The 23,736-nt window shown below is 46.8% G+C and overlaps 1 protein-coding gene across 2 annotated transcripts; it reads left to right on the top strand.

Annotated features, from left to right (window-relative positions):
- Positions 1–11,599: 11,599 nt before the first annotated feature.
- On the top strand, positions 11,600–19,700 carry LOC149339469 (uncharacterized). Of its 2 annotated transcripts, none has more exons than XM_089548254.1 (3): positions 11,600–11,968; positions 15,635–15,731; positions 18,517–19,700. In XM_089548254.1, the coding sequence occupies exons 2-3, from the start codon at positions 15,638–15,640 to the stop codon at positions 19,095–19,097; spliced, it is 675 nt and encodes a 224-aa protein (XP_089404380.1). In that variant the 5' UTR covers positions 11,600–11,968; positions 15,635–15,637; the 3' UTR covers positions 19,098–19,700. The 2 variants fall into 2 exon arrangements, with proteins under 2 accessions (XP_089404380.1, XP_089404381.1); XM_089548255.1 differs by having other exon boundaries at positions 11,621–11,968; positions 15,635–15,674.
- Positions 19,701–23,736: the final 4,036 nt, after the last annotated feature.

Raw genomic sequence — 23,736 nt, 5'->3', positions numbered from 1 at the left:
GTCTTCTCTCCGACACACCCCACTAACCCAATGGACCATCGATCTTACGCGCTTTGCATTACGTGCTCCGCTCATGGTTACTTTCTATTGTTCGCCTGTACTCCGGCATCACTAGCTACGTGATTTAGTTCCCTACCCCATAGTGCTCTCCTCTAATCCCCGTGCGCTAAACCTGACATTCCGTTTGGAATAGCTGGCTGAGTGGTAATCGATTAGATTTCAAGCATTCTGGTCGACGTGTACGTTTCAGCCTAGTACAGGAGCAGCGGCAAGAGCCAACTGTTCGGTACCTAATCTTATCAGATATTCGTAAATTGCTATTCGTGACATCACAGTGCTTGCCAAATGCACTCCACCCAATCCCTATTTCGCTCGCTACTTCGCTTTCACCGGCCGGATCTGCGGCGACTGCTCGGCCGGGATTTATATACCTCTGCCCACCTCCTTTACCTGACTGCCTACAATGTTGGTTTCTTCCTGAACTAGGCAATATTACTTTCGTTTCCTTCATATTATTTCTGAGCCGTACCACTGTGTTTTGCATGTTCAGTTCCCACCTCTGAACAACATCTTGCTAGCGTCGACCGGCCAGTATGTCAGCGCCTCATCACGCATGGTGCGGAACGGCAGAAACCACGAATAGCAAACATGCTTGTCGAGATTTCATGGAAGCACCAGCGTCATCTGCTATAGACTCATCGCGCGTGTACGCACAGCACCTGCCGCTATTCGCACCCTTCTCTCAAAGCTAAGGAAAGTGACAACACGTGGCAAGGACGAAATCCAAGTAAACTTTCTCTAAAACGAAGCGCGAACCACGTGAACGCGATTTAGCTACTGTGTCGAAAGGGGCGCACAGCGAAACGGTCGCACTGGACGGTACAGCTGGCATGATCGAGATGCTTGCGCACGCGCCTATTTCACTGCTTTTTCCGCAACGCACAGTGATAAAGCATTGATACACCAGTAGGCCGACGCTGGCTCAATGTTTTTCGAAACCGCCTAGTTGCACAGCCACTACCAACGTGAGCAACCGCTCGTAGCCGAGAAATTTTTACACAGTTCAGTAGTGCCACGTGCTAGTGACGACAGTCGGGCCGGAAAAACACAGCTGAGGGCTTTCAATTCGAACTCTTCCGTGGGCTAAACCAGTGCCCGCGAACGGAAATCACTCCACAACTGCGATAGGAGCAAGCGTGCTCGGCAATAATTTCAGAAAAAGTATCCCCGCTGCTCTCGCCAGCGCTCAATTTAAACGTAACGAAGGACTTCGCACGTGGAGCGCGGAGAGCACCTGCGACAACCTTCAACACCGCAGAGGCGGCTGCGCGCGGCCACACGCCTTCCAGACCACTCTGTCGCCTCTCGCATCACAAACAAGGTGATAAGGCCGCGTGCCGGTGGCTTCGAGCGTAAACAAGCGAACACTACGAAGCTCCACACCAATAGCAACATGCGACAAAGGAATACGATGCCGCAAGATTTTGTTCGGCATCATCGGTTTTCAATTTCAAGCTTCATTAACAGCGAGCGTTAACACGGCTGTGCCGCGGTGCAGCGTAGCAACCAACTGCTAAGCATCACTGTTAGCAGACAAGTACTGAAACTGTTCTTCACAATTTGGCCAGTGAACAGGGCGTACAAGCACTTTCAAAATGCTCGGCACAATACTTACGAGACGTCCCCACTTTCTCATGCGAAACTTCTCACTATCTACCGCCATTTTATGATGAAGCTTAAATAGGAAATCATGTTTCGTCGTCAACCCTGCTAGTTGCCAACGAAGACTCCGTTTCTGGCCTCAAGCTGCGCAACAGTCCGTTGCTGACGTGACTGCTCTGTCCGCTGCTTCGGACTACTTTCTTTCTGGCAAGACTCATGGCTTCACAAGCTAAGGTCGCCCTGAGCAACAAGCTCCCATTCTTTCGTGATAACGGAGGTTGTGAAGGCCATAGTACCGCGTAACTACGCCAGGCACGGTGCTTGTACTATAGGGGACAAAAGTTTACGGACGCGAGCTCATGGAAAAACGTTTATCGCAGCTCAACATCGCTTCCCAGTCACCTGATGTTCCTAAATGCCTAAATGCTCTTTCCTCTGGCAACAATACCAAGCTACTGGGTAGCGAGGTGGAGCTACAAAATATGTTTTCCTATGAACTCGCGTCCCGCAAACTTTTGTCTCCTACAGTACAGTGTGATGCAATTTTAGTTCAGTTTAATTTAGTTTTAGTTTATGGGGATTCAACGTCCCAAAGCGACTCAGGCTATGATGGACGCCGTAGTGAAGGGCTCGGGAAATTTCGACCACCTGGGGTTCTTTAACGTGCACTGACATCGCACAGTACACGGGCCTCTAGGATTCCTTCTCCATCGAAATTCGACCGCCGAAGTCGGGATCGAACCCTCGTCTTTTGGGATAGCAGCCGAGCGGCATAACCGCCGAGCCACCGCGGCGGCCTGATGCAATTTTAAGGGGACCACTCCTGACTTAGCGCACTTGGATTACACTGCTCTGAGGCAGTTTATTTTCTTGAGTATGCTGAACGAATTACACCAGCTTAGCTAGCCGCTTGATTCATCTTCTCTGCATTTCCATTTTGATCCAAGAGAATGGGACCGCAACACCAGAGAAAAATTAGTGGTCCCACTCCGCCAAAGAGACCGCCATAACCTTTAGATAGCGATGAACTGTGATGGTGTGCACCGGACATATCCGAAGCTACAGGGACCGAAGATCCAAACACCATTAAATGCACAACTTTTTTATATGTGTCAACTTCTTAAGAATAACGGCCAGCGAAGTTCGTTCTCGTATAAACTATTTCACCTACAGAAGGGCAAGCAAGCTTAAACACGACTGGTTGTTCATTTTCAAGCTGTTGCAATCGGCTAGGGTAAGTGCGCTCGAAGTCTGTTCAGCTAGCTTGAACAGGTCCACAAACCCTACTCTGCTCACACGTTGATCTTATTAACATAGTGACTCAACTGCATTGTTCACAGGATAAGAACACTGCACCAAAACCGGTTCCAGGAAGGAGCAATCTTGAAGTAATTGAGCGGACTTCCCAGCCGAACGTGAATTGCTCAAAAAGCTCTCCCTGCTGCAATGCAGCGGTTCGTTGAAAGTGTGATTTTACTGCTCCTGCCGTATCGACTGCCTTAAATAGCGCGTAATAGACGCTTCTGTGCAGCGGCAACTTGTGCCGCTTTCGTAACCGCGCTCCTTTGTCTGGCGATACTTTTTCCAGACGGCGTTCCTGGGACGTGTTTAATGCGTGTGGGACGTCCAGCTTCTAAATGGGGTTCTGCATTGCTATTTCACATACGCTGCAGTCCCCGCATAAGCTTTCTATGGGGAATGTTTTGACTTCATCGAAAGAGCACGAATTACGAGGAATTCGTTTTTTTTTTCTCTTTTTCAGCACGTGCCGCTGCCTTTTCATTTTGCACACTGCATTTTGAGGAACCTAATAGCACTTGAAACAGCCCCTGAGGCACACACGGAAATTCAGAGTCCAGATGCAATACGCTCGGAAAAAGCAAATGCTGACACCGAGTGCATGAGTACAGTGCATTGCGCATTCCAATGTTCTATTGAAACCTAATCGCGTGCCGTTCCCCGTTCCACCTGTCGGTTCGAATAGCTCGAGCACCTAGAAATGCAGAAAAAATACGCATATTCTTGATGGTTCGCGTGGTGCGGGATTTTCGAAGAGGAGAGCAGAGCCTTGATTTAGTGAAATATATACGAAATGCAAGAGAAAATGAGTATTCTTTGCGTATTGTCCCTACCGTTTGGTGCCATGTTCTGTTTTCGTATGCTCTCACAACAGCAAGAGCTAGCGCAGAAAAACTATTGGCTATGCGAAGCGGGAGCAAATAAAAATTTCCCGCGTAGTGTCCATGAAAAACTTACAAACTGAGGCAAAATAAACAGCAAACAAAAGGGGAAGGCCAGAAGAGAGGTCCACGTGTGGACGCCACAGTTTCTCCGAATTCGCGAATTCTGGATTTCCGATCTTTGGCTGCGCTTACTCGACCGTTTCTTGAGAAAACGTATATCGCGGCGATCGCATTCAGTGGCGCCAGGTGAAATGGTTGGCAGCCTCTTAACATGGCCTAAACTTCCACAGCTGTCTCTGTACTTTTCTTCGAGTTCTCTTCAGTCAGTGACCTACCATAATCCCAGGTTGGCAATGCTGATGGAGGCAGCTCCCAACAGTCGTTATAATAAATTATTGCAGCACATAATGTGCGCTCGAAGCATATTTCCCAACGTGGATATGAAGTGAGGTTCTGGTCTTTCAATAAACCAAGGTTTTAAGAATGTGCCTGCTGAATCCGCTTTAGTGTAAAAGGGAAATGTCAGAGATTTTATAGCAAACACTAACTTTATACAAGGAGCAGTTTAGCATGACATTCATCGATCATTCTGTCATCGCGACGTCAGCGCAAACCATGAGAGCATGCGCATGTCGTAGAGTGGCCCTTCTTTTAAACAGGAAGGCATTGTCCCATTGCCACGGGGTCAGTCAACTTGAGGACACTCTCATCTGGTAGTCTGAGTGAAACCAGAGGACGTGCACATCACTGGCTGCGTTTCTTATCATGCAAGCGAAAAGCTTCGACTTCGTATTTCGATAACTCCACTTTCTGCTTTGCTTAAGCTCGAAGAGTTTGGCAGTTTGCAGTTTTGCTCGGAGAGTTTTGCAGAGTTTCGCAGATCAGATAATGTCAATGTACCATTTCTTCACAATTTTATCGCAAGGCGTTTCGTTATCAGCACGAAGTTATCGCTTACGTAGAGTACCCTACTAACACTCCGGACATGGAAATAGAGCTGAGAACTATTCTACAGAACCAAGCTATATTAAGAGTGGGAGCAATGCTTAGTGAACTGCCTCTGTTCACCGCAGGCGGAGAGAGGGATGAATACAAAGCGATAGCGCTGTTTCACCAGGAAAAAAAAATCTACTGTGCCGTGACAAATGTGGAGAAATGCCAGCCTATAACTAAATCTGTCGAGGAAACAGATAAACCCGGGCGTTAACATTACTTTTTTGGGGGCACCTGATTCATCATCATCATCATGACTACACCCGCTGCGTGGCAAGGACCTCTCACATATCTCCCCAATTAATCCTGTCCTGTGCCAGCTGTGGCAACCCTATCCCTGCAAACTTCCAGAATACAGCGCACTTACGATTCCCAACGGGCCACTTCAATGTCGCTTGTATATCGGTTATCTCATTTTTCCATTCCCTAAAGGCACTTTCATTTTTACAGCGCACAATGCCCGTTCCTGCCCTCTGCGTTAGAGATGACGCTGTTGTAACCGTAACTACGTCAGTAGGAAAACGAAGAAGGGGGTATGGCGTTAGAGGTTGCGGTTCCGACTGGACAGCAAGAACTTTTAGAAGTGGTTCCGACTGGACAGCAAGAACTTTTAGAAGCGGTTCCGACTGGGCAGCAAGAACTTTTAGAATGCTGCCCTAACATATGCAACAGCTCACTGATGTTGATTGTGATTTTTTATGACACAAGGACATCTGGGGGCAAAAAGCGCCATGGCACAAGATATTTTTCTTTTTCTCAAGGGGGGGGGGGTCAAATACCAATTTCCCAAGCATTTCACCCTAAATAAGCCGAGCACCAGAGCAGGGGACCGATTGTACACATTGTATCACCGGTGGATACCCGGCGGCACTACGGATCGAACCCGCACTTCCCTCATACGAGGTGGGTGCTCAATCCAGTAGGCCACCGCTGCGGTCAGCAACAGCTTATTGCGAGATAACCTACAACGTGACCACGCCAAGCAAAGATAGTAAGCACGCGAACAACGTTGAGTGTGCATTATGGTGCGTGGCAGTTACTGCTCACTGATGACAGGCCTCTCGAGCTATAAAACGAGTAGTGATAAAAAGAAATGGCGAACACTGCTGAAATGCGTGGGCACAAACCTTAACAGGCTCGGCCAGTGAGCTACGCAAACCAAAATTTACGAGTCTTTTTTGAGGCGCTTGCCGATATTATAACAGAGCGGCGTGAGCGGCCATCTGACAGTGCCTGGATCTGTCTGCATTACCCATTGGCACGTCAGAGGAAGTTCGCGAACTGTGTGCTGCAAAGTTGTGCACTGGCTTGCTAGTGACGGTTGAGTACTTCACCCCCACCGCACTTTCCACTCCTATGGTTCGTATTAAACAATGGCCAATCGACACCAGTGTTAGTACCGGGGGGTTTTAATGACGATATAAAGGCAAACAAGGACTTCCCGCGACTGGCGCACGGCAATGTTTCGTTCCCTTCCCTGGTGATTCCTTCCAGTGTTGTGACAACATCAAGAAACACGTGCATGAACCTTCACTTACAAAGTCGAGTGTTGGTGCTCCATGTACAACACATCTTGTTTTTCCTTTGCGAACACGAGGCTTTGTTTATGAGTGTCAAGGACTGGATAGTGTGGTAGTAGTAGTAGTTCAGGAGCGGATGTATTTGTGACAAAAGAGTGGCCAATAAACTGTGAGTATCAACATGGCGCTGTTACATTCCACGGTCTCTGTACATCACTAAAACAAAATGCCTGAGCAGCTACGCTGAAGAATTTCATTACCGAGTATCGTAATCGAACGCTGAGGATTTCGCACATGCGTTGCGTATCTGTTCCTCCTTTTTTTCGCGCTTACAAATTGCTGCAGTTGTAAACCAGTACTTTTAAGTAAGCGAAAAATTTTCGGCTTCCCGTGAGTGAACCGCGAGCAGTGATCAGTTATCGCCTTCTTGCGTCGACTTCGTGCCCGTGCCTTGTACTATTCCAGCAACGCCCAACACGACGTTTTGCTATGCAATGGATTGCATTAAACGGTGGTACTTCTCTAAGGCGTTGTCTCTTCAACGGTTTGTCTCGTAGCCAAATGCCGCATGATAAATCGCTCTCAAAAAGGCAACGCCTTTAAGTAGTATGAGCCGCAATTCCGGCTATTCTATCTTTTCTTCACCATTAAAACATTTTGCAACTAATTATAATTTTTCTTTGTTAATTTCCTATGCGAAGACCACGAGTGCAGCGCCGACTTTAGGAAGGCCTTATAAGCAGGCAGCAACTGCGAGAGTTGGTGAAAATGTTGTACTTTCAGACAACAATAGTTTCTTTTTGTTCGTGCTTTCGGAACTGATTTTGATCCCCCTTCGAGTATGGAATGGGCGACATTAACCATTGGAATTCTGGAATAGTATCATCAGCTCTTCGAATTACAAATGAACTGAGATCACGACCCCAGCTTCAAACCTTACTGCTCACGATGTTTTTTTTTTTTCTCCGCGCTTTCGGACACCGGTACTGATTACCTGGGTCCATTCGCTCATACCCATCTCGAATATTTGCCTTCATCATCGAAGGCACATAATCATGCCCTTCCGTGCGACGAGGCCAATTGCATATATTCTTATTCTTCTTTTCCGCTTTGTTTCTCTGCGTGCATTGTCGTATTTTGTATAAAAAAGTGTACATCTGTGCACATACGTACATACTCTATATCCCGAAGTGCATGTTCGTATGTATGCTCTTTAAGCCACTCGTGCCATGACCCACTATTGCTCTGCAGTATGTTTAAATGAATAAATATGAAGAAAACGTATTCCACAAAAGAGAGTACGGATTCAGTCTACTTTTGCGTCCTTTCATAGAACCGAGCTGGAAAATCACTTGCGGTTTTGTTTATGAGGTTCAGCGTCCCAATGTGACTCGGGCTATGAGGGACACCGTAGGGGAGGGCTCCGGAAAATTTCAACCACCTGGTGTTCGTTAACGTGAACTGACATAGCACAGTACACAGGCCTCTAGAATTTCGCCTCCACCGAAATGCGACCGCCGTGGCCAAGATCGAACCGGCGTCTTAGGGGTCAGCAGCCGAGCATCATAACCGTTTAGCCACCATGGCGGCTCAAAAAAAAAAAAAAACCGCCAGAGTGACCGAATGGCAGAAATAGAAAAGGGAACCCCGCCGCGCCGTAGGATAAGAGGAAGAGCAAAAATAAGTCGAAGGCATCCTGAACCACAGTATGAAGACACGTTGTGCATACTGTAGACCTCAGCCACCGACAAAGCATCGCAATGGGAAAGACCGCTTTTGCGTGGCGTGTTTCTCAGAATAACCGGAGTTCCACGTCATGCGGGAGCTTTGACCGCCGTTCACGTGACCAGCTGAGCTGGAAGAAAGTCCAGAGTCGCTTGTGTTTCATGAAGCACGCGCGGAGGAAACAGTACAGCTCACATGACTGGAGGTTTTCGCGGCCGCATGAAATTTAATGGGAAAAACAGTTTCTTTGCATATATACTCATGAATTTCATTCAAGGGCTGAAAGTGCACGACGATGAGTGTGAACGCGTCGAAACACCAGAAATGTTGAGATGGCGATAAATTTTAGTGGCACAAGGGCAGTTTTGACTAAAGAGCACCATGGCACAAAGCATTTTTAAGCGCGTGAGGTCAGGTCAGACAACCATTTTTAAAGCATTTAACCTGAGAGAAGCCGATCACCAGGCCAAGCGAAATCTTGTACCCACTGAATCACCGGCGCGTATCCGGCAGCACTGAGCGTCGAATCCCGCACCTCTCGCATGCTAGGAGGATGCTCAAGTCACCGCTGGGGTAGCACAGTGGTTGCGGTGACCTATCACCAGAAATCAACTGCCTCCAGAAGCGCCATTTATGCCGAAATAAAGTTTGAAAGTTCGGAACATTTCGTAGTTTTGCCTCTTAAACATTGATGAAGTTGGTTTAGAATCATGCTTCTGCATTTTGTATTACAGACGTGCAACGTAATTAATAGCATCTTCGCTTCGGTGTTCAAACTCCGGGATAACTTCATGAGTTGGTTTTTGCCAAGCAAGTAAAAATTTGCGCTCAGTGGAACCAATGTTTCTGTGAAATTATCTGCGATAAATGAAACAAAGACCACTTAAAAGTATCCGAAATATTTGTTCGTTTTTCAACATGAGGTACAACGTTGGGCCAACATCCTAGACAAACATGCGAGGAGATTCAGCTCATCGCACGAGTTGTCCGAAGGCTTTTCAATAGGGGTGTGCGAATATCAAATTTTTCGAATACGAATCGAATACGAATACTTATTTCCGAATATCGAATCGAATATCGAATAATCAAGGACAGATGCATTTAATCACTACTAAACATTTATTTGGGCACCCAAAAACATCACAGTTCAACTATCGATGATTAAATGGACTCAAAAGGTGTGTGTGGCTGCACAAAAAGTATCAAAGTCTCGAACATTATTCTTAGAAGAGTGGAAATATCAGAGAGATGGCTAGTACACAGCATTGATTAATGCTATCTTGCCATCAGCACAAAAGCGCGTTGCTGGGATGACGTAAAGGGTTGTCGTGAAGGAAACCCAGCTGCACCCCATGGTCAGGCAGAAGTAGTTCCCTTCTAACTGAAACGACTCCGCCAGCCACAGAATTTAAATGCCCTCTCACTTGGCACTGACCTGGCACGTATTGCAAGGTAGTTCGTGCACAGCTCTGACTATACCAGCTTCGCAGGTATAGCCACAAAAAAGCTCACCAGCGCAGTCAGCTACGGCATGGCCCTTGGAGGAAGAAAGAATTTTCCTTCCGTGTAGGCGCCGCCATGTTATGTACCTGTCGATAGGGCTTGCGGACCGAAATGGACGCAGGTGCTCACAATGAATATTCGGCTAGATACGAATATTCGCGTAGGGTCGAATATTCGAGACAACACGAGTACTTGGATTTCGAATCGAATTCGAATACTAAAAATATAATATTCGAAATATATTCGAAAATTTCGAATATTCGCACACCCCTACTTTTTAAGTTAAAATCGTGAAGATCTCCCGCAGAATAAAACTTCCAGTTTCAGCCCAATCGGGTAAAACTAAGAATTTTAAGCGACAGGCGGGTTTACTAGACTCCTCTCATTTACTTCACTGGGTACAGTTTGTCTGGGTATCGGTACTATGGATTGTGAAGTCGTTATTTACCTCATGGCGCGTCATTACAAAGCGCCATTGTTATTTTCCTGGATATGCGTTCAGTTTCTCAGATCTCTAATGCTTGTGTCAAATAAAGTATAAATACCTTCATTACAGCCGCTACAGTTGGTAACATCAAACTGTAGCGGCTTTACTTCAGGGCTGCGCTCTAAAAGCTACGTGGAAGGCCGTATTTATTTCTACCTTTACAAAACAAAACTCACGCAACGCGGCTTGCATGTCTCGATTGATGGTGGGTATGTCATTTCTATATTCAGATACAAGGTCTATATGATACTATGCACCTGCCTGGCAAACTACACGCTGCAATTTTGTACTCGCGTTGAGTAACATGCTAAACACAGCAAGCTAGAAAGGCCGACAAGATACTGCAGCAGCACAATTCATGTTGGCCAGTGCTGCCTTAGTAGCCCCGTCAGACGAAATTCCGTCGGCAACTGTCCTTGTGCCGAGAGATGGTCCCCAAAAGATGGCGTCGCAACAGCCGTCGTCTAGCCGCCGAACATGGCCACCAGATGGTCACCAGCCAATACTGATTTTACTGCCAAGCTAATTGTGTCAGAGCACCTGTCATAGCTCTTTCGGAAAAAGACCTACCGTTCCTCACACGCGGTGGTGTTACTGCGCGTGTGTGAAAGATTACGGCACTGGGATGGAGACTACGATGTATTGTCCAATAAACGACAGTTCAAGACTTGCATCTGTCTTGTGTGTATGTGTTCCTAGTCCTTTGTGTTAAAAAAAAGAACAGCGGTATCCAGAATGAATTGTGATGCTTTCCAACTGGGCCCAGTTTTCGCCTTAACTTATAGGCGCGTTCAAAATTTCCAAAATACAAGAGCATACCGGGAAGTTTCAGAAACCAACGGTCTTCGACAAAGCGCAACAGTCTTGGACAGCATTTTACGCATGCATCAGTACACGCGCGCTAATAATTAAGGCGTGACAGATAAAAAACGACCGCAAGCTTCAGCAAATCTTTTTTCTTTTCCTTAAAATTCCGCATGGACGGTCTCTTCTTTGCCATAGCCTCAGCCGCAGGGCAAGGTTGGTTGTAAAGGGCAAAAAAAAAAAAATGAAGAGACTGTGAACTCTTAGAGTGCAAGGCGCGTGCGACTCGGACGACACGTTAAAAAAACATGTCTGATTTCGACAGGCGAAGAAATGTCGAAATATTCCGGGCCTCGCCGCCGCTTCCTAGGACCGCTTGCCGCCCGTGCGGGGCCTCTTACACAGTAAGCGCAGGTCGACCGTTCGACGATAACCCGACAACCGGGAAAACGAGATTTCGTCATTGTTTATCGCTCTTCCCTTTGAGATTTGAAGCCCGGTCTCAGCCGTCATCTTTAACATGGAGAAGGCTCGAACTTTTATTTCTTCTTTTCTTTTCTATATGACGTACCAGTTGTATTCAGTTAACCACACGATAACGGAATTGTGAGAGATGTTTTGCGAGTGACGCGTCGCGAGCCTTTAGCGCAGCTACGCAAGGACAGAGCCGAACGACACCCTCTCTCCGATCGCTGCGTCGTCGCCGGCCTTGAAGACGGGACCGCGCTGATCGCACGCGGAGATTGGCCGCGTGGCGGCGACGGCGACTCCACCTGCTCAGAACGTTCCGCCGAGTGCGAAAGTTTATCCAGTCCATCCAGACAGCAGGAGAATAGCAGAGGCAAAAAAAAAAGGACGACTGTCTTGATTTTTTTCTTCCTTCGATTGGCGCGCAATGCGGTTGTGAGAACGAAACCTGATTGGCTAAGAGTGACGCGAGATGGTGGCGTAGTGCACCGGCTCATACGACGAAGCCTGCTTGAAGCCCCCAGCGACCGGCGCCACACACGTGCCAAGCCAACGGCAGGTCGACGAGTCTGGCAGCATCTGCTCTTCGACAGGACCGTTGGCGTTCGGATACATCAACCTCCGTGAGTACAGTGCATGTCATCCGCTCATGTCTTCAAGTTTCGCATCAAAGTGTAAAAGCCACCAATACTTCAGTGGATCCTTTGTTAACTACTTTTTACTAGCTACGTGAGATTAGGTTTCCAAAGAGCGTAACAACCAAAGTAGGTAAATATGGCGGGGCGCTAAGCTGCTTTGGCGGTAGCAACGCCCGTGGAACGAATAGAGATGAGCCCGACTTTGAGAATTCGCATTGTCTTTAGTACGATGACAGAACGGGTTGTAGTGATGACTTTTCAACTATCGTCCTGTCTGCGAGCTTTATATTCTGTTTTATCCATTTTCATCGCAACGATACCTGCCCGTGACAGCTGGTGGCGTGGTCATATACGCTTGGTGCGATGGGTCTCAGCGTTGCCATATGGCAGGGCAAAAGACAAAAACTACGACGGGGCACTGAATGTATATAATTCAGGGAGTTGCGCATGCAGTACTCAAAAGTTAGGCTCGAAATCTGAATTTGCACCCCGAAAGCCATCGTAATATTTTAACTTCAGGGCCCAGAGAAGAACTTATTGTGATCATGTAGCCGAAGGCTAACATCTATCTTAAATATAATAGTTCACAGAACGTTTCATCTTTCCAGTCAGATAGCGGACACGTGGTTCTTATCGCACCTGTCAGGGGCTCTTGCATTCATATTACCAAATACTGAACAGCGGTCATGTCTTATGTCTCATCACTTCGAGCCTTGTCATCTAGGTAATGGCGCCCGAATCAGAGGTGTCCAGAAACATTTTCTGAGTCGGCACAGAGCCTAAATTCTGCATCTGAGAATGACGAAAAGAAACAAGCTTGCTAAACGACCAAAGCGCCCCATACCTGTCTCTCCTAATGCAATTATCCAGGAAATATTGCCAGACTGCATTTTGTAATTAAGACTTGCAGTACGGGTGTGAAAAAATTTGTGTCTTCTCTTCTGTTGCACTGTGTGCATAATCAATTATGTCGGATTAAAATTCAGCCCGTAAATGCGCAGTAATTAGTGCAATATCAGGTCTGTCTACAATTCTTTTATGACTTTGTGAGCCTCTTGAAAACTGCACGACAGGTAGGAGCATGACGTCACAGTGCTGCCACGCAGACGTTTTGACGTTTCTGCAGTATCGTTACATGTACACCTCATAGTGTGATGAAACGCAGTCTACCAGACAGCCATTCTGCACTCTATATTCCGAGCTTCTAGGTAAAAACTGGGTTTGCCGCCTATACAAACGCACTTTCATGCGAACTCCACGTTTAGACATTTCCGAAATGCATGCATGACGTTATAAGAAAGTTATATGAACCGGAAAAATTAAGACCACGGGGGCCACATGCAGTACGACATTGTCTTCGACCAAGTGAATGGTATAACAGCTGCTTCTATATTTTCACGCCTGCAGTTCGAGCTACTGTGACGTCCCGTCAACTACTCGCTTTCCCTGAATCGAAATCACGCACATTAGGAACCAAAAACTCTAATACTCACGGCCGGAAGAAAGTGTGACAGGTCTCATATTCTCCGCAATTAGTCGTGAGGTTTCTTACAATAAAAGAAAAACGAAAAAGCGTACGATATGAAAGAAACGTTCGAATTTAAAACGAACATTCTCTTCACCTACGGCAACCGTGATTTTCCGTTCCTTCCTTTGATCGGCAAACTTCCAGGACTAAAGCTTTTTTTTTTCATTCATTGCGAGCACGCGTGTGCAGAATAACTATCCGAAGGGATTTTTGGACTACTGTTTTGACGAACAAAGTGTAGTACAGTGAACGTGATTAAAGAAACCGAATATTTAAAATAGACGACAGTAAGGACCTGTTGTATGAATATTCATTGCATGTAAATTTACTGTCATCGCTTAGACGTACCGTCATCAGAGGGTTGCTTTTTGCTTAGAGCTAGAATTGATGTCACGCTCAAGTAAGAGCGCAGTCATTTACCTATGTTTGCCTCTTGGGAGCCGCCAAGAACATTCCGAAAGGCGACAGTCAACTGCGTCATAGGCTGGCAAGCCGGAGAGTGTGAGTCAGGGTGATCTAATTTGGAAATGCATACACTGCAGAGAGCTGTAAAGCCTTTCTAACCTGAGCAGTAACTCAAGGCTATCAGCTTATTTTCATGTTAAATTCATCGGATCCTCCTTCTGACGTTGCATTTCTCAAGCGCCAGAGAAGAAATTCCATTATCCTTTTTTTTCTATTTTTAATTATGTGTCGGTTTCCCGGTTTCAACTCTTTGGAAATATCTTTCAGAAGAGATTGCCCCAGGGTGATGGAAGAGCAAAAAGTGGTAGCAGATGAAAACTACTGAATTTAAAGAGTGATTTCTTTATTCTGTTATGTACGGGACTTGAGACACACCCCTATTGGAAGTCAGTGCATGCGTCCAGAGGCGAGCACTTTCAGCCTACTGTTTGTTAGGTTTCTGATCGCCCCTAATCGTCATTCAAGGACAGCGAACGCCGCATTGATCACCGAAGAAATAGCAGAGCACTTTTTTCAAGGCGCCATAGAGTACACGGCCGTTTACAGCTGTCAGCTTCCAGGTTTGCGCATGCGTGCTTGTTAAGATGACGACGTATCTAAACAAATCTCGTCCGCTGTTTTTCGCAGAAAGTTGAGAATCCAATGCCACGCGGAGCTAATTGTAATGCAGTGAGCGCTTCTTCCCTGCCGTTTATCTTTAGAAGCCCTTTGGATGCTCTTTGCATTAAGAATGACAAAAAGGTGGCGTGCAGGGTCGTAAAAGACATTAGCTCTGCCGATGATGGTTCCTGCCAGGACACGGACAGCCGGAGGCAACAGTGGTTTAGAGCAACGGTAAGTTAGTTGTAGCAATCAAAGTTAAAAAAAAGGAAAAATTAAATTTTCTCGCCTGATCTAATGCTTTATCTGCGTCCTTCTAGAGGGTGCAAGGGCTAAGGTAGAGAATCTCAAGTACATGTTTTGACCCTAGCTAGTGCGTTAAGGACATCGGTGATACCACTGCCTTGTATTATAGGTGATCTCTCTCGAAGCTAAAGAGGTTCCAAAATCCGTAGCAGCTGCTATGAGTGTTTCTTTTACTCCCTGACCGAACAGGGCTTTACAAGATCCTTGATCTGTCAGGTACAGGGTCGCTCAATATAAAAGGGAACACGGGAGCGCGCGGCGTCCGTGCTTTGCGAAGCGCTGCCACAGAGAGCGGGTGAGAATCGGCGGGGAAGCCGCATGCGCAGTAGGCCGAAACGGCGGCTCTTTCCGCTCATGCGCCTGGTGCCGCCCATTCTCGCGGGCTCTCGGCGGCAGCTCTTCGCGAAGCGCAGCGGCCACGCACTGAAGTGTTCCCTTTCATATTGAGCGATCGTGTACAGAAAATGTGGCAAAACGTTATGGGATTGCTTAGATTCGCGGACTCGGCGCGGCGCATTAAGCAACTCGCCACTCAGAATTAGCGCAAAGGCTTGAAATCGAACACAAAACACAGAAAATGGGAAAGCGAAAAACTGCCAGTTCTCGTTAACACAATGGCATGAAATCGGCAAAGAACGAGGGATATCATTAACAGAAAAACAGTGCCAATTTCTAGGGCATAAACAATGCTGACTCACAAATGCGCAGAGACTTGATCAATGGTTAATAGCTCTATTCTCTTTGTTTTTCAGAAAATGCTGCCTTTCCTTGTCCTTCTCCTGTGTGTTGCCGGTGAGTTCTGTTGTGCGCAACGGTTTCCTGCCAGCAATGTAATCCATACAGAGCAATGTGAGTGATTGTGTCGTCAAAAGCAACAACAACAAAAAGATACGGCATTATGCATAAGGAGCTTGTAGCAATCTCACGCGGAATGCGCGAACAGTTTTTCTACACTAGCGCAGAGCACTAGAAGCAAATAAGCACCTGTAAGCCCGGTTGATATGTACGCTTGCACGCATTGGAAAAGTTTAAAGAGTGTTGCTGTTCTGTCGTCAGTATACTGATTAACTTAATAATGTACGTAGACTTTACTGAAACTCGAAAGAATTTTTTTCTTGTTCCATTTAAAAAGCGTACTTGTGTTCAGCTGGTAAATCTCTTTTCTTTAACAAATTTGTTCGAAAAGCGTTGGAGTAAGTTTGAGTTTATTATTCACGGTTCCGCACTATAATGTTTTTAGGGGACCATTAAACAGCACAGTTAATAAGGGAGCATCTAAGACTCCTTAGGTTTTAATAATCTATTTTTAAACTTTTGCGCGGCAAGATTATACAGCTTGATGTTCTAAATTAGAAAGCTAAATTGTCAGATCTTGGGCCAAACATTGTTTTGACTGAGCGCGTATTTTTGTTAATGATATTCAAACCACCAATCGTGTCTGTTTTCAGGCAAATTTTAAATATGCATGGCAGATTTGGTGGGGCTTAGCGCTTACAGTTACCGGTCGCCTACTGCGAGTAAAATAAGATTAAATTTGTAAAAAGAACTCGTGAAATTTCAGAGCAAAATGCCGTTTACAAAGATCTTGACAAACGACTTGCTACGGGTCGGAGTATTCGTTAAATATTTGAATGAGGCAGACAACACGCAAAAAAATTGAAGGGGACACTCAAGATCCGAGTTTAAGGCATGACGGGACAGCGTAATGGGTTAATTTCCATATAGGCAGAAGGTCATTCTCTACATTCATAGATCCCTGGGGGTCCTCTGCCAGGCGCCTTGCCGAAGCGTGCAGGACTCAAGTTGCAGTCGTAGTTCGTCGGTACATCGTCCTCGACAAACCCGATGCCACAACCGCCAGCTAGCTTCCGCCCCGAACGAACGGGCGGCAAGCCGCAAGCTTCGTGGTGAACGCGCCTTGTATGTACGCTGCGTTGTTCGCCGCTCACCGCGTGATTCCTGCGTCCCCGCACGGTCCCACTGCGCCCGAACGAGACGAGCGGGAGGCTCTGCCATCGCGTGCTATCTGTAGGGGCAATGGCGTACATTGCGAGGAGGAGGGGAAGAGAGTGGTTTTAGTGGACGCCGCCTGATGGCGCTACGTGCGCGCCAACAGAAGAGGAAAAGTAGCGGAAACGTACTTTCCTACTCGCTTAACTGCGACTTCTGTAATTTCCATGCTCATAATTCCTAATATACACCACATTGCATGTCTCTAAAGCACTCTTCTAAGACAACACCGTATGCACTAGACGCGCCTTTGTTCATTCCCGACCATCGAGCTGTCGTGGCGAAATGTTTAGCGTGCTCGTTCCACACTGCGGAGGCCTTGGTTCGATTCCTCAACTCGACCAATTTCCTACCTCGTTTTATTTATTAATGCTTCTGGGATTTTTCTCTCACGGCCAACGCCGCCGACGCCGAAACAGGCTTTTCTGCGGCACGGGGCCCTTAACGCTATCGAATGTAATTACTCTTGAATGTAATTACTCGCACGCTACATTAGACGCGTTGCCTGCAAAGAATAGGAAACGTTCCATGACGCCCTTCCGGATGAACACATGCAATGCGTACGATTTGTTGTCTTCTTGCAAGGTAGCACTCTCCATAAGCATGGAAGTGCTTCAAACACCAGGCGCGTCACAAAACAACAGCATTTCGCTTTGAGGATGCAGTCGCACCCAGCGTACAAAAAAAATATATAAACGATCAATGTGATTGATGCGGCAAAATATGCGTTGGTATTAGTGTTCCACCGGGACGCTGCAGTCCCTACCGCTGGCAGGCCCTCTCTTCGCTTCCCTCTCCCACTGTTCCTCTCGAATGTGGAGAGGAATAGTTGGCTCTCTCCACTTTGCCATCTGCCAACCGAGGCTTCAGTCGGGCGGACGGATAGATTTTTCTAACATCGGTGTTCTAATGATTAAAAGTCTATCATAATGGAAACATTACGCCTGTCAGAGCTAAAACCATTGTACAGGTCTTGGTATGAGCACGAAATTTACGCAGGTGTTCCCGGGTTACAGAACAATGAAGTCAATTTGTCAACTATCTGTTTTCATTTATGTCTCCTCCTATTAGCCCGTCTCGCATACGGGGTGTTATGCGTAAACATAAGCACTGAAAGCAAGCAGGTGTACGTTAAGTTATGGCGCCGCGTGAGTGGATATGTACAGCTAGAGGTGTGTGCGTTGCTTTGTACTTCTAAGGAGATGCGAGAGCAGAGGAATTTGATACAACATTAACGAGTTCCTTTTTGTAGCGAGTAGCCAGCAACACCAGTGGGAGTAGCCACGTCTTTTGCTTCGTTGATTAACGTCTTTCATAACTGTTCACTGTTCCTAATACACTTATGTCGTCGCCTAGCTAATCAGCACTTTAAAGAATGTTGTTTTTTTTTTTTGTCTCGCGACAACACAAGTAGCTGCTGTTAGCAAATAGCTTTTCATGGCATGTGCGATAAGACACTTACATAATTCCGTGAGCACTTCTGGTACTCGTGGAAGCAAGCGATGACATTAGAGGCTACGGAGTTGATAAGATTCAGCCACGAGATGTCACCTCGATCTGGCAGAAAATGAGTCGCGGATTTCATTCAGCTGTTCTCTAAATGTCCGCCCTTTTTAAAACGCAGCATCTCAAGCCACGACAGTGGACGAGGTCAACGACTACGTCGACGTCGTCCTAAGCGAGCTCTCGCAGCACATACAGACGCCATACCGGCCCAAGGACAGCTACAACAAGACGGTGGCAGGGAGGCCCGAGATCTGGGCCTATTTCGGCGACATCTTCATCACCGGATACAATAAGTTGGAACGAGAGGGCAACTGCGCTCACGAGGAGCACTCGCTGGCCACGGGCATCACCATCCGGTGCAACCTGACCACCAAGGAACTGCGCGTGGACATCACAGGCACACTCAAGCACTCCACATACCCACCGCGTGGGGTACGCGCCAGCGGGGTGTTCTCAAACCCTCACCTGAGCATGAAGATCGTCGTCGAGCCCTGGAAGGAGATGAACGTCACACTGCGCCTGCGACTTTCCGTGCCACAGGTCAAGGTCGTTAACCTCGGCGAGGAGTTCAAGTTCAACAGCATCCGGCTCGGCTACAGAGACGAGATCATATCCATCATCAAGAGCTCCACGCCGGACCTCGAGGAAGACATGAAGAAGGCGGCCGACAGCGAAATCATCCCCTACAAGAGGAAGTGAACGCCATGCACCGCTGCTGTCAGTGCCAAGAACGTTGTCATGTTGTCATTCATCTTGCGCTGCAATCACCCTATCACGATGCATTCCGAGCGTTTCCGAGCCTCTCAGGTGGACCTCGCCGTGTCGGCAAATGCTGGCCGCGGCCCCGAAATCTGTGCTTCAAAGTGTGTGTCTTTTACTGCTAATTACACAGGTGCATACACAAGGGACAGGAGTTGAAAAAGCCACGCGAATACACAGATTCTGCAGATGATCACGCATATGACACTTGTGGCCCTAAGCGTGAGGATTCACGGATACCGTTGCTTAAGCTGAGGGATTTGGATAGCGGTTTATGTATTCCGTGTGTGAGAAACTAAGTATATACCAACTGTGTCAGGCCTCAGTGCACATATGTCTTGATTTGTTCAAGCAGCCTGTTGACGGGCCGTGCTCTACTAAGTGCAGTTTTACTTCTCTCTATGCAGCCGTGGTACCGCAATAATCATAGAGCACAAAGCAACAGAGACACACAGAGAACCACGTGCACACTTACTGTGTTGAACTGGCGAAGCTGAGTCAATCAGAAAAAACAGCAAATAAACTTTCATATTGTTACTTTTACATGCCTGTGAAGGCTTCTAGGTGGCTCTATTATGCTGCATATTAGGTACTACACTTCAAAGGCGAGTAACATTTTTGACGTTGCATACCCTGCGTATTTTAACGAAAAAAGACAACGGGTGGCAGCAAAGCATACCGAACTAGTATTTCAATAAGCGTAAAAGCGTAGATCTGCGCTAAAAATTGCACTTCTGCCTTTGCTTCAGGCGTAGCATAAAAGATATTTTTAAAAAATCTGTCGGGTGCACTTCGAGGCACTACGGTCATTGCAACGTATAAGTTACCTGCAGCGAGCGTCGTCTAGGCACAAAAGGACGCCTATACTTAGCTGTAATCAATGAACAGAGTTTGCAAAAAGCCAGTTATGCTGTGCATAATAGCACATAAGCAACCAGGACCACCAAGCGCAAAACACAGTGCTTTCATGTTCAGTTTGAAACAGGATTACCAGAGGTATAGTCAACAATCGTCAGATTTCTTTAGGTGAGCCGGCATGATGTTACTACCGTGAAGATTGGAACATTTATGCAAGCTTCACTTCACGAAATTTCAGTCAAGAAGTGGCAGAACATGAATACAAGCACTACAGAAATTACATCAAAAGTTTTAGCACAGCTCTTGTCTGAGTTTTATATGCTAGTTTAGTTTCACGAGAAGCTTGAAAGCACCCGTGACCACCCGTCTAAACATGAAAACTTAGGAAAATAAATAAACATAACAAACAAAGAACCCTTGAAGCACTGACGACGTATGAAATATTTATTTTGTGACAATACTAAGTCTGCTGGTGTGCTCAGGACTTCAAGAAAAACACGACAGGCACACGGGTAGAAAGAGGGAAAGTTTGTTGGTCAGTGGCATTTTGAAAAAATCATGCGCCATGACTTCGTAAAATGCTGTCGTCTATGAAAAGACGCTTCTCTGCTCAAGTCTTAAAACCCATTCGCGTCGTTATTTATAATATTAGCGCCAAATAAACCTCCCAGCATTTCAAGACGTGGCTGCATATTCCAATACTAAGCAAGGAGAAGCAGGAGGATAAACTTTATTTCCGCCGACAAAAGTAGCCTATTGCGTAGGGTTATAGCCCCATCAAGTGGCCATGAGCCCGTGGCGTTCGGCGACTTCTAGGGCTCTTGTCACAACCCGGATCTGTGTGTCCGAGTCGGAACTGAGCAGTGCGGCCTGCCACCTCAGCAAAACACCTCAACGTGCAGCTCAATGACCCTAAGCAAGCTTCTCGTTCAGCTAAGTTATTCACGTGAATCTAAAAACAAAAGGACGTACCATTGTGAAGACATGGTATTGTCTTTGAAGAATTAGTGACTTTTAAGTGGTATTTGCTTCTGTAACACAGTGATAACCAAGTGAAACGAAGAAGGCCATTTTGCCTATTGAACACGAAAAAGAAACATGCTGAACATTCTAAGCCAAACGAACGAGCTTCGAAGGTGCAGAGAACGACTTCCATAGGGTTATAAATTTGCTACACAGCTCTTGCGAACAGAAATGCGTGGTCGCCTTCTTTATCTAAACAGCACTGCCCATCCAATTATGTGCACTCCATGTACCGCAAAAAGCGGCTTAGAAAGTTAGTGCCATGTGTAATTGTGCTCTAATAGCCTATGATCACCAAAATGATGTGCTTCCTTACAACTGTGTAAGTATGTAGCCACATAACGACGTGATCTCTTCACGAATCAGTAACAACACAAAACAAAACACAAACCATGTTCGATTCATGGTGCCCCTATTTTTATGCACTCGAAATGACGAACCACCAATACACTTAGATTATGTGGCAAGTTAAAAGACCGAGGTTGTCCCAAATAGTCCGCTGCCGCCCAGGACTACATGCCTTAGCTCATCGGTGTGTGTTCGGAATGTAACAAGATACCAATCGATAACATTCTGAAGTAGCCTGCTTTTATGCGCTCCGCAACTTTTCCAGGCGAACTTCGATGTCTTCCAAGACTGAAGGCTTTTCCAGTCGTGGTCACTTAGCTAAGTTCCAAAAGGACCAACAAACTTAACCATACAGTCACCCTATTATGAGGTCAGGCTGCACTCCTCAGCTGATAATAGGGTGCAGAGATTTCACACGCGGTTGAATCAAACAGCTATCCTTTAAATTTCTGGCACGCCATCCGCCGACAGACGACAGTAGCCGCATTATCATATGGGTTCCTGGACATGTGGGCTTAGCGAGGAATACGAAGGCAGGCCGAATTCCTCGAGAATACACCGATCGAGCCAATTCACCTGTGCTCACACCCGTCATCTGGGTATTCACGGAATAACTAGAATTTCTACGACAAAGTAGAGGAATATACCCCCCCCCCCCCTCACAAAGAGCACTAGGGAGCAGTCTGTTGCCTGGAGACTATTTCAAGCGAACACATTTCGGAACTTGCATATATATCTTAAAATATATCCGGATTCGTTTACAGATTCACGTCCCTGGTGCAACCGAACACCCAATGTATATCCCCTGACGTGGGAATGCACTAGAATAAAGGCTAAAGGCTATCGGTCCCATACGCAGTCCAAATCGGGAGCAGTGGGAAGCGCAGTTGTCCAGCTTCGACTTGGATGCTCAGCGTGATCTGTTCAACCGAACACAGCTGATAGCTCCGGCCGCAGGGGTCCTCGACAGAGGACTCTTCCCTGACGCCCCTCCAGCACTATCCTCTTCCAGAATTAAAGTATGTTATTTGTCTTTCTCACTTTATTACAGCGAAGAAAAGCCCTGCTCCAGCGACGCACCATGTAGCGGGTGCCGCGGTCGGAACGATCAGAGCCCTTCTGCAGCGAATACCTATACCTGAGGGGCATTGCAGCACTAGCGCCCCTGGCGACAGCACCTGAGCTCACCCTGTTGAGCTCAGTGTATTCGAGGTATCCACTGCGCCTAATGTGCGCATCCACTTACTCGCTCTGCAGCTTCTATTCTCACAGGCGCACATCTACCAAGCGCACTGGTGTATTCCTTTCCTGGTTTATGTCTTCAGGCGAAGCTATCCAGGAGCGGAAAACAGAACTGGGAGCTGGGCACCTTCCCGTGTTACAACTGATAGTCCTTGTTCCAGCGCAAATCTTATTCGTTTGACAAGAACGGCTAGATAAGGGCCTCAGTGCAAAAGTGAATTGATATGTGGTCGTGCACCGACAATAGGTCGCACATAAGGCCTGCAGGTCTCCACTACTCTATCGCTGAATCAAACACCGGCAGCAGTAGCAAGAAAACACTGCCAACAAAGCTGAAATATAACATTCTCATCTCGCACGCCTGTCTAGGGGCAGAGCGAGAGAGAGTTCTTTATGACACAGTGGATTTCAGCCAGCGTATTTAACGAGCCGAACTGCTACTCTTCGTAAGGAACGGGGATCGTGGCCTAAAAAGGCAAAAAAAGAAGAGTCAAGGAAACAAGAAAAGAAGAAAATGGCTGATGGTTTAGCATTGCTAAGCCCGAAATATTGATCTAAAGCACAGTTTTTTGCAGGTGGACACCACCACCACGTACCTGAAAGTGCGACTGAGGTGTCCACTGATTCACGGAGCCAGTTATGCGGCGTCTTAAAATTTTTTATTGTCAATGCCAACTTACCCAATGTACGCCGGCGGCCTATAAGCTTCAGGGCCGCTTTTCTGCAGCAATGTTGTCACCGCCAACGCGTATTGCTCTAGTGCCATGTTTCTGCAACAACGTTGTCCATGCCAACGCATGTAGTGTACATTTATATACCACTACCGCCACATAGTTGAAAGCTCAAATATTAGTTTGATAGTAGCATTAGTTGATGAAGAAGATGATGTGCAATGTACAGCGCGAGTGTGTTGAAGTTCAACGCGAGACGTTATTGACTGCAGCGATAACCTAGTGCTCTCGTGCAGTGACCGGCGAAGCTGATCTGTTCGCGCCGTCGCGGGTTCGAATTCCAGTCGCTGATACTGATTCCTTTTAATTTATTTATTTCACTGGGTACAAGCCCACAAACACCGCAAGTACAAAAACAGCGCGAAATCTTGCTCGGG

Source organism: Amblyomma mixtum, chromosome 6 (genome assembly GCF_055824585.1).
Source record: "Amblyomma mixtum isolate Tamu chromosome 6, ASM5582458v1, whole genome shotgun sequence".
Classification (NCBI taxonomy): domain Eukaryota; kingdom Metazoa; phylum Arthropoda; class Arachnida; order Ixodida; family Ixodidae; genus Amblyomma; species Amblyomma mixtum.
The sequence above is the reverse complement of the archived record's forward strand: the minus strand, read 5'-3'. Positions and strand labels throughout refer to the sequence as shown.

Excerpts from the sequence above, each read along its gene's own strand:
- LOC149339469 (XM_089548254.1), top strand. The coding sequence starts at position 15,638 with ATGCTGCCTTTCCTTGTCCTTCTCCTGTGTGTTGCCGGTGAGTTCTGT. Across the intron at positions 15,732-18,516 it reads TGTAATCCATACAGAGCAAT|CATCTCAAGCCACGACAGTG; the intron begins GTGAGTGATTGT and ends TTTAAAACGCAG.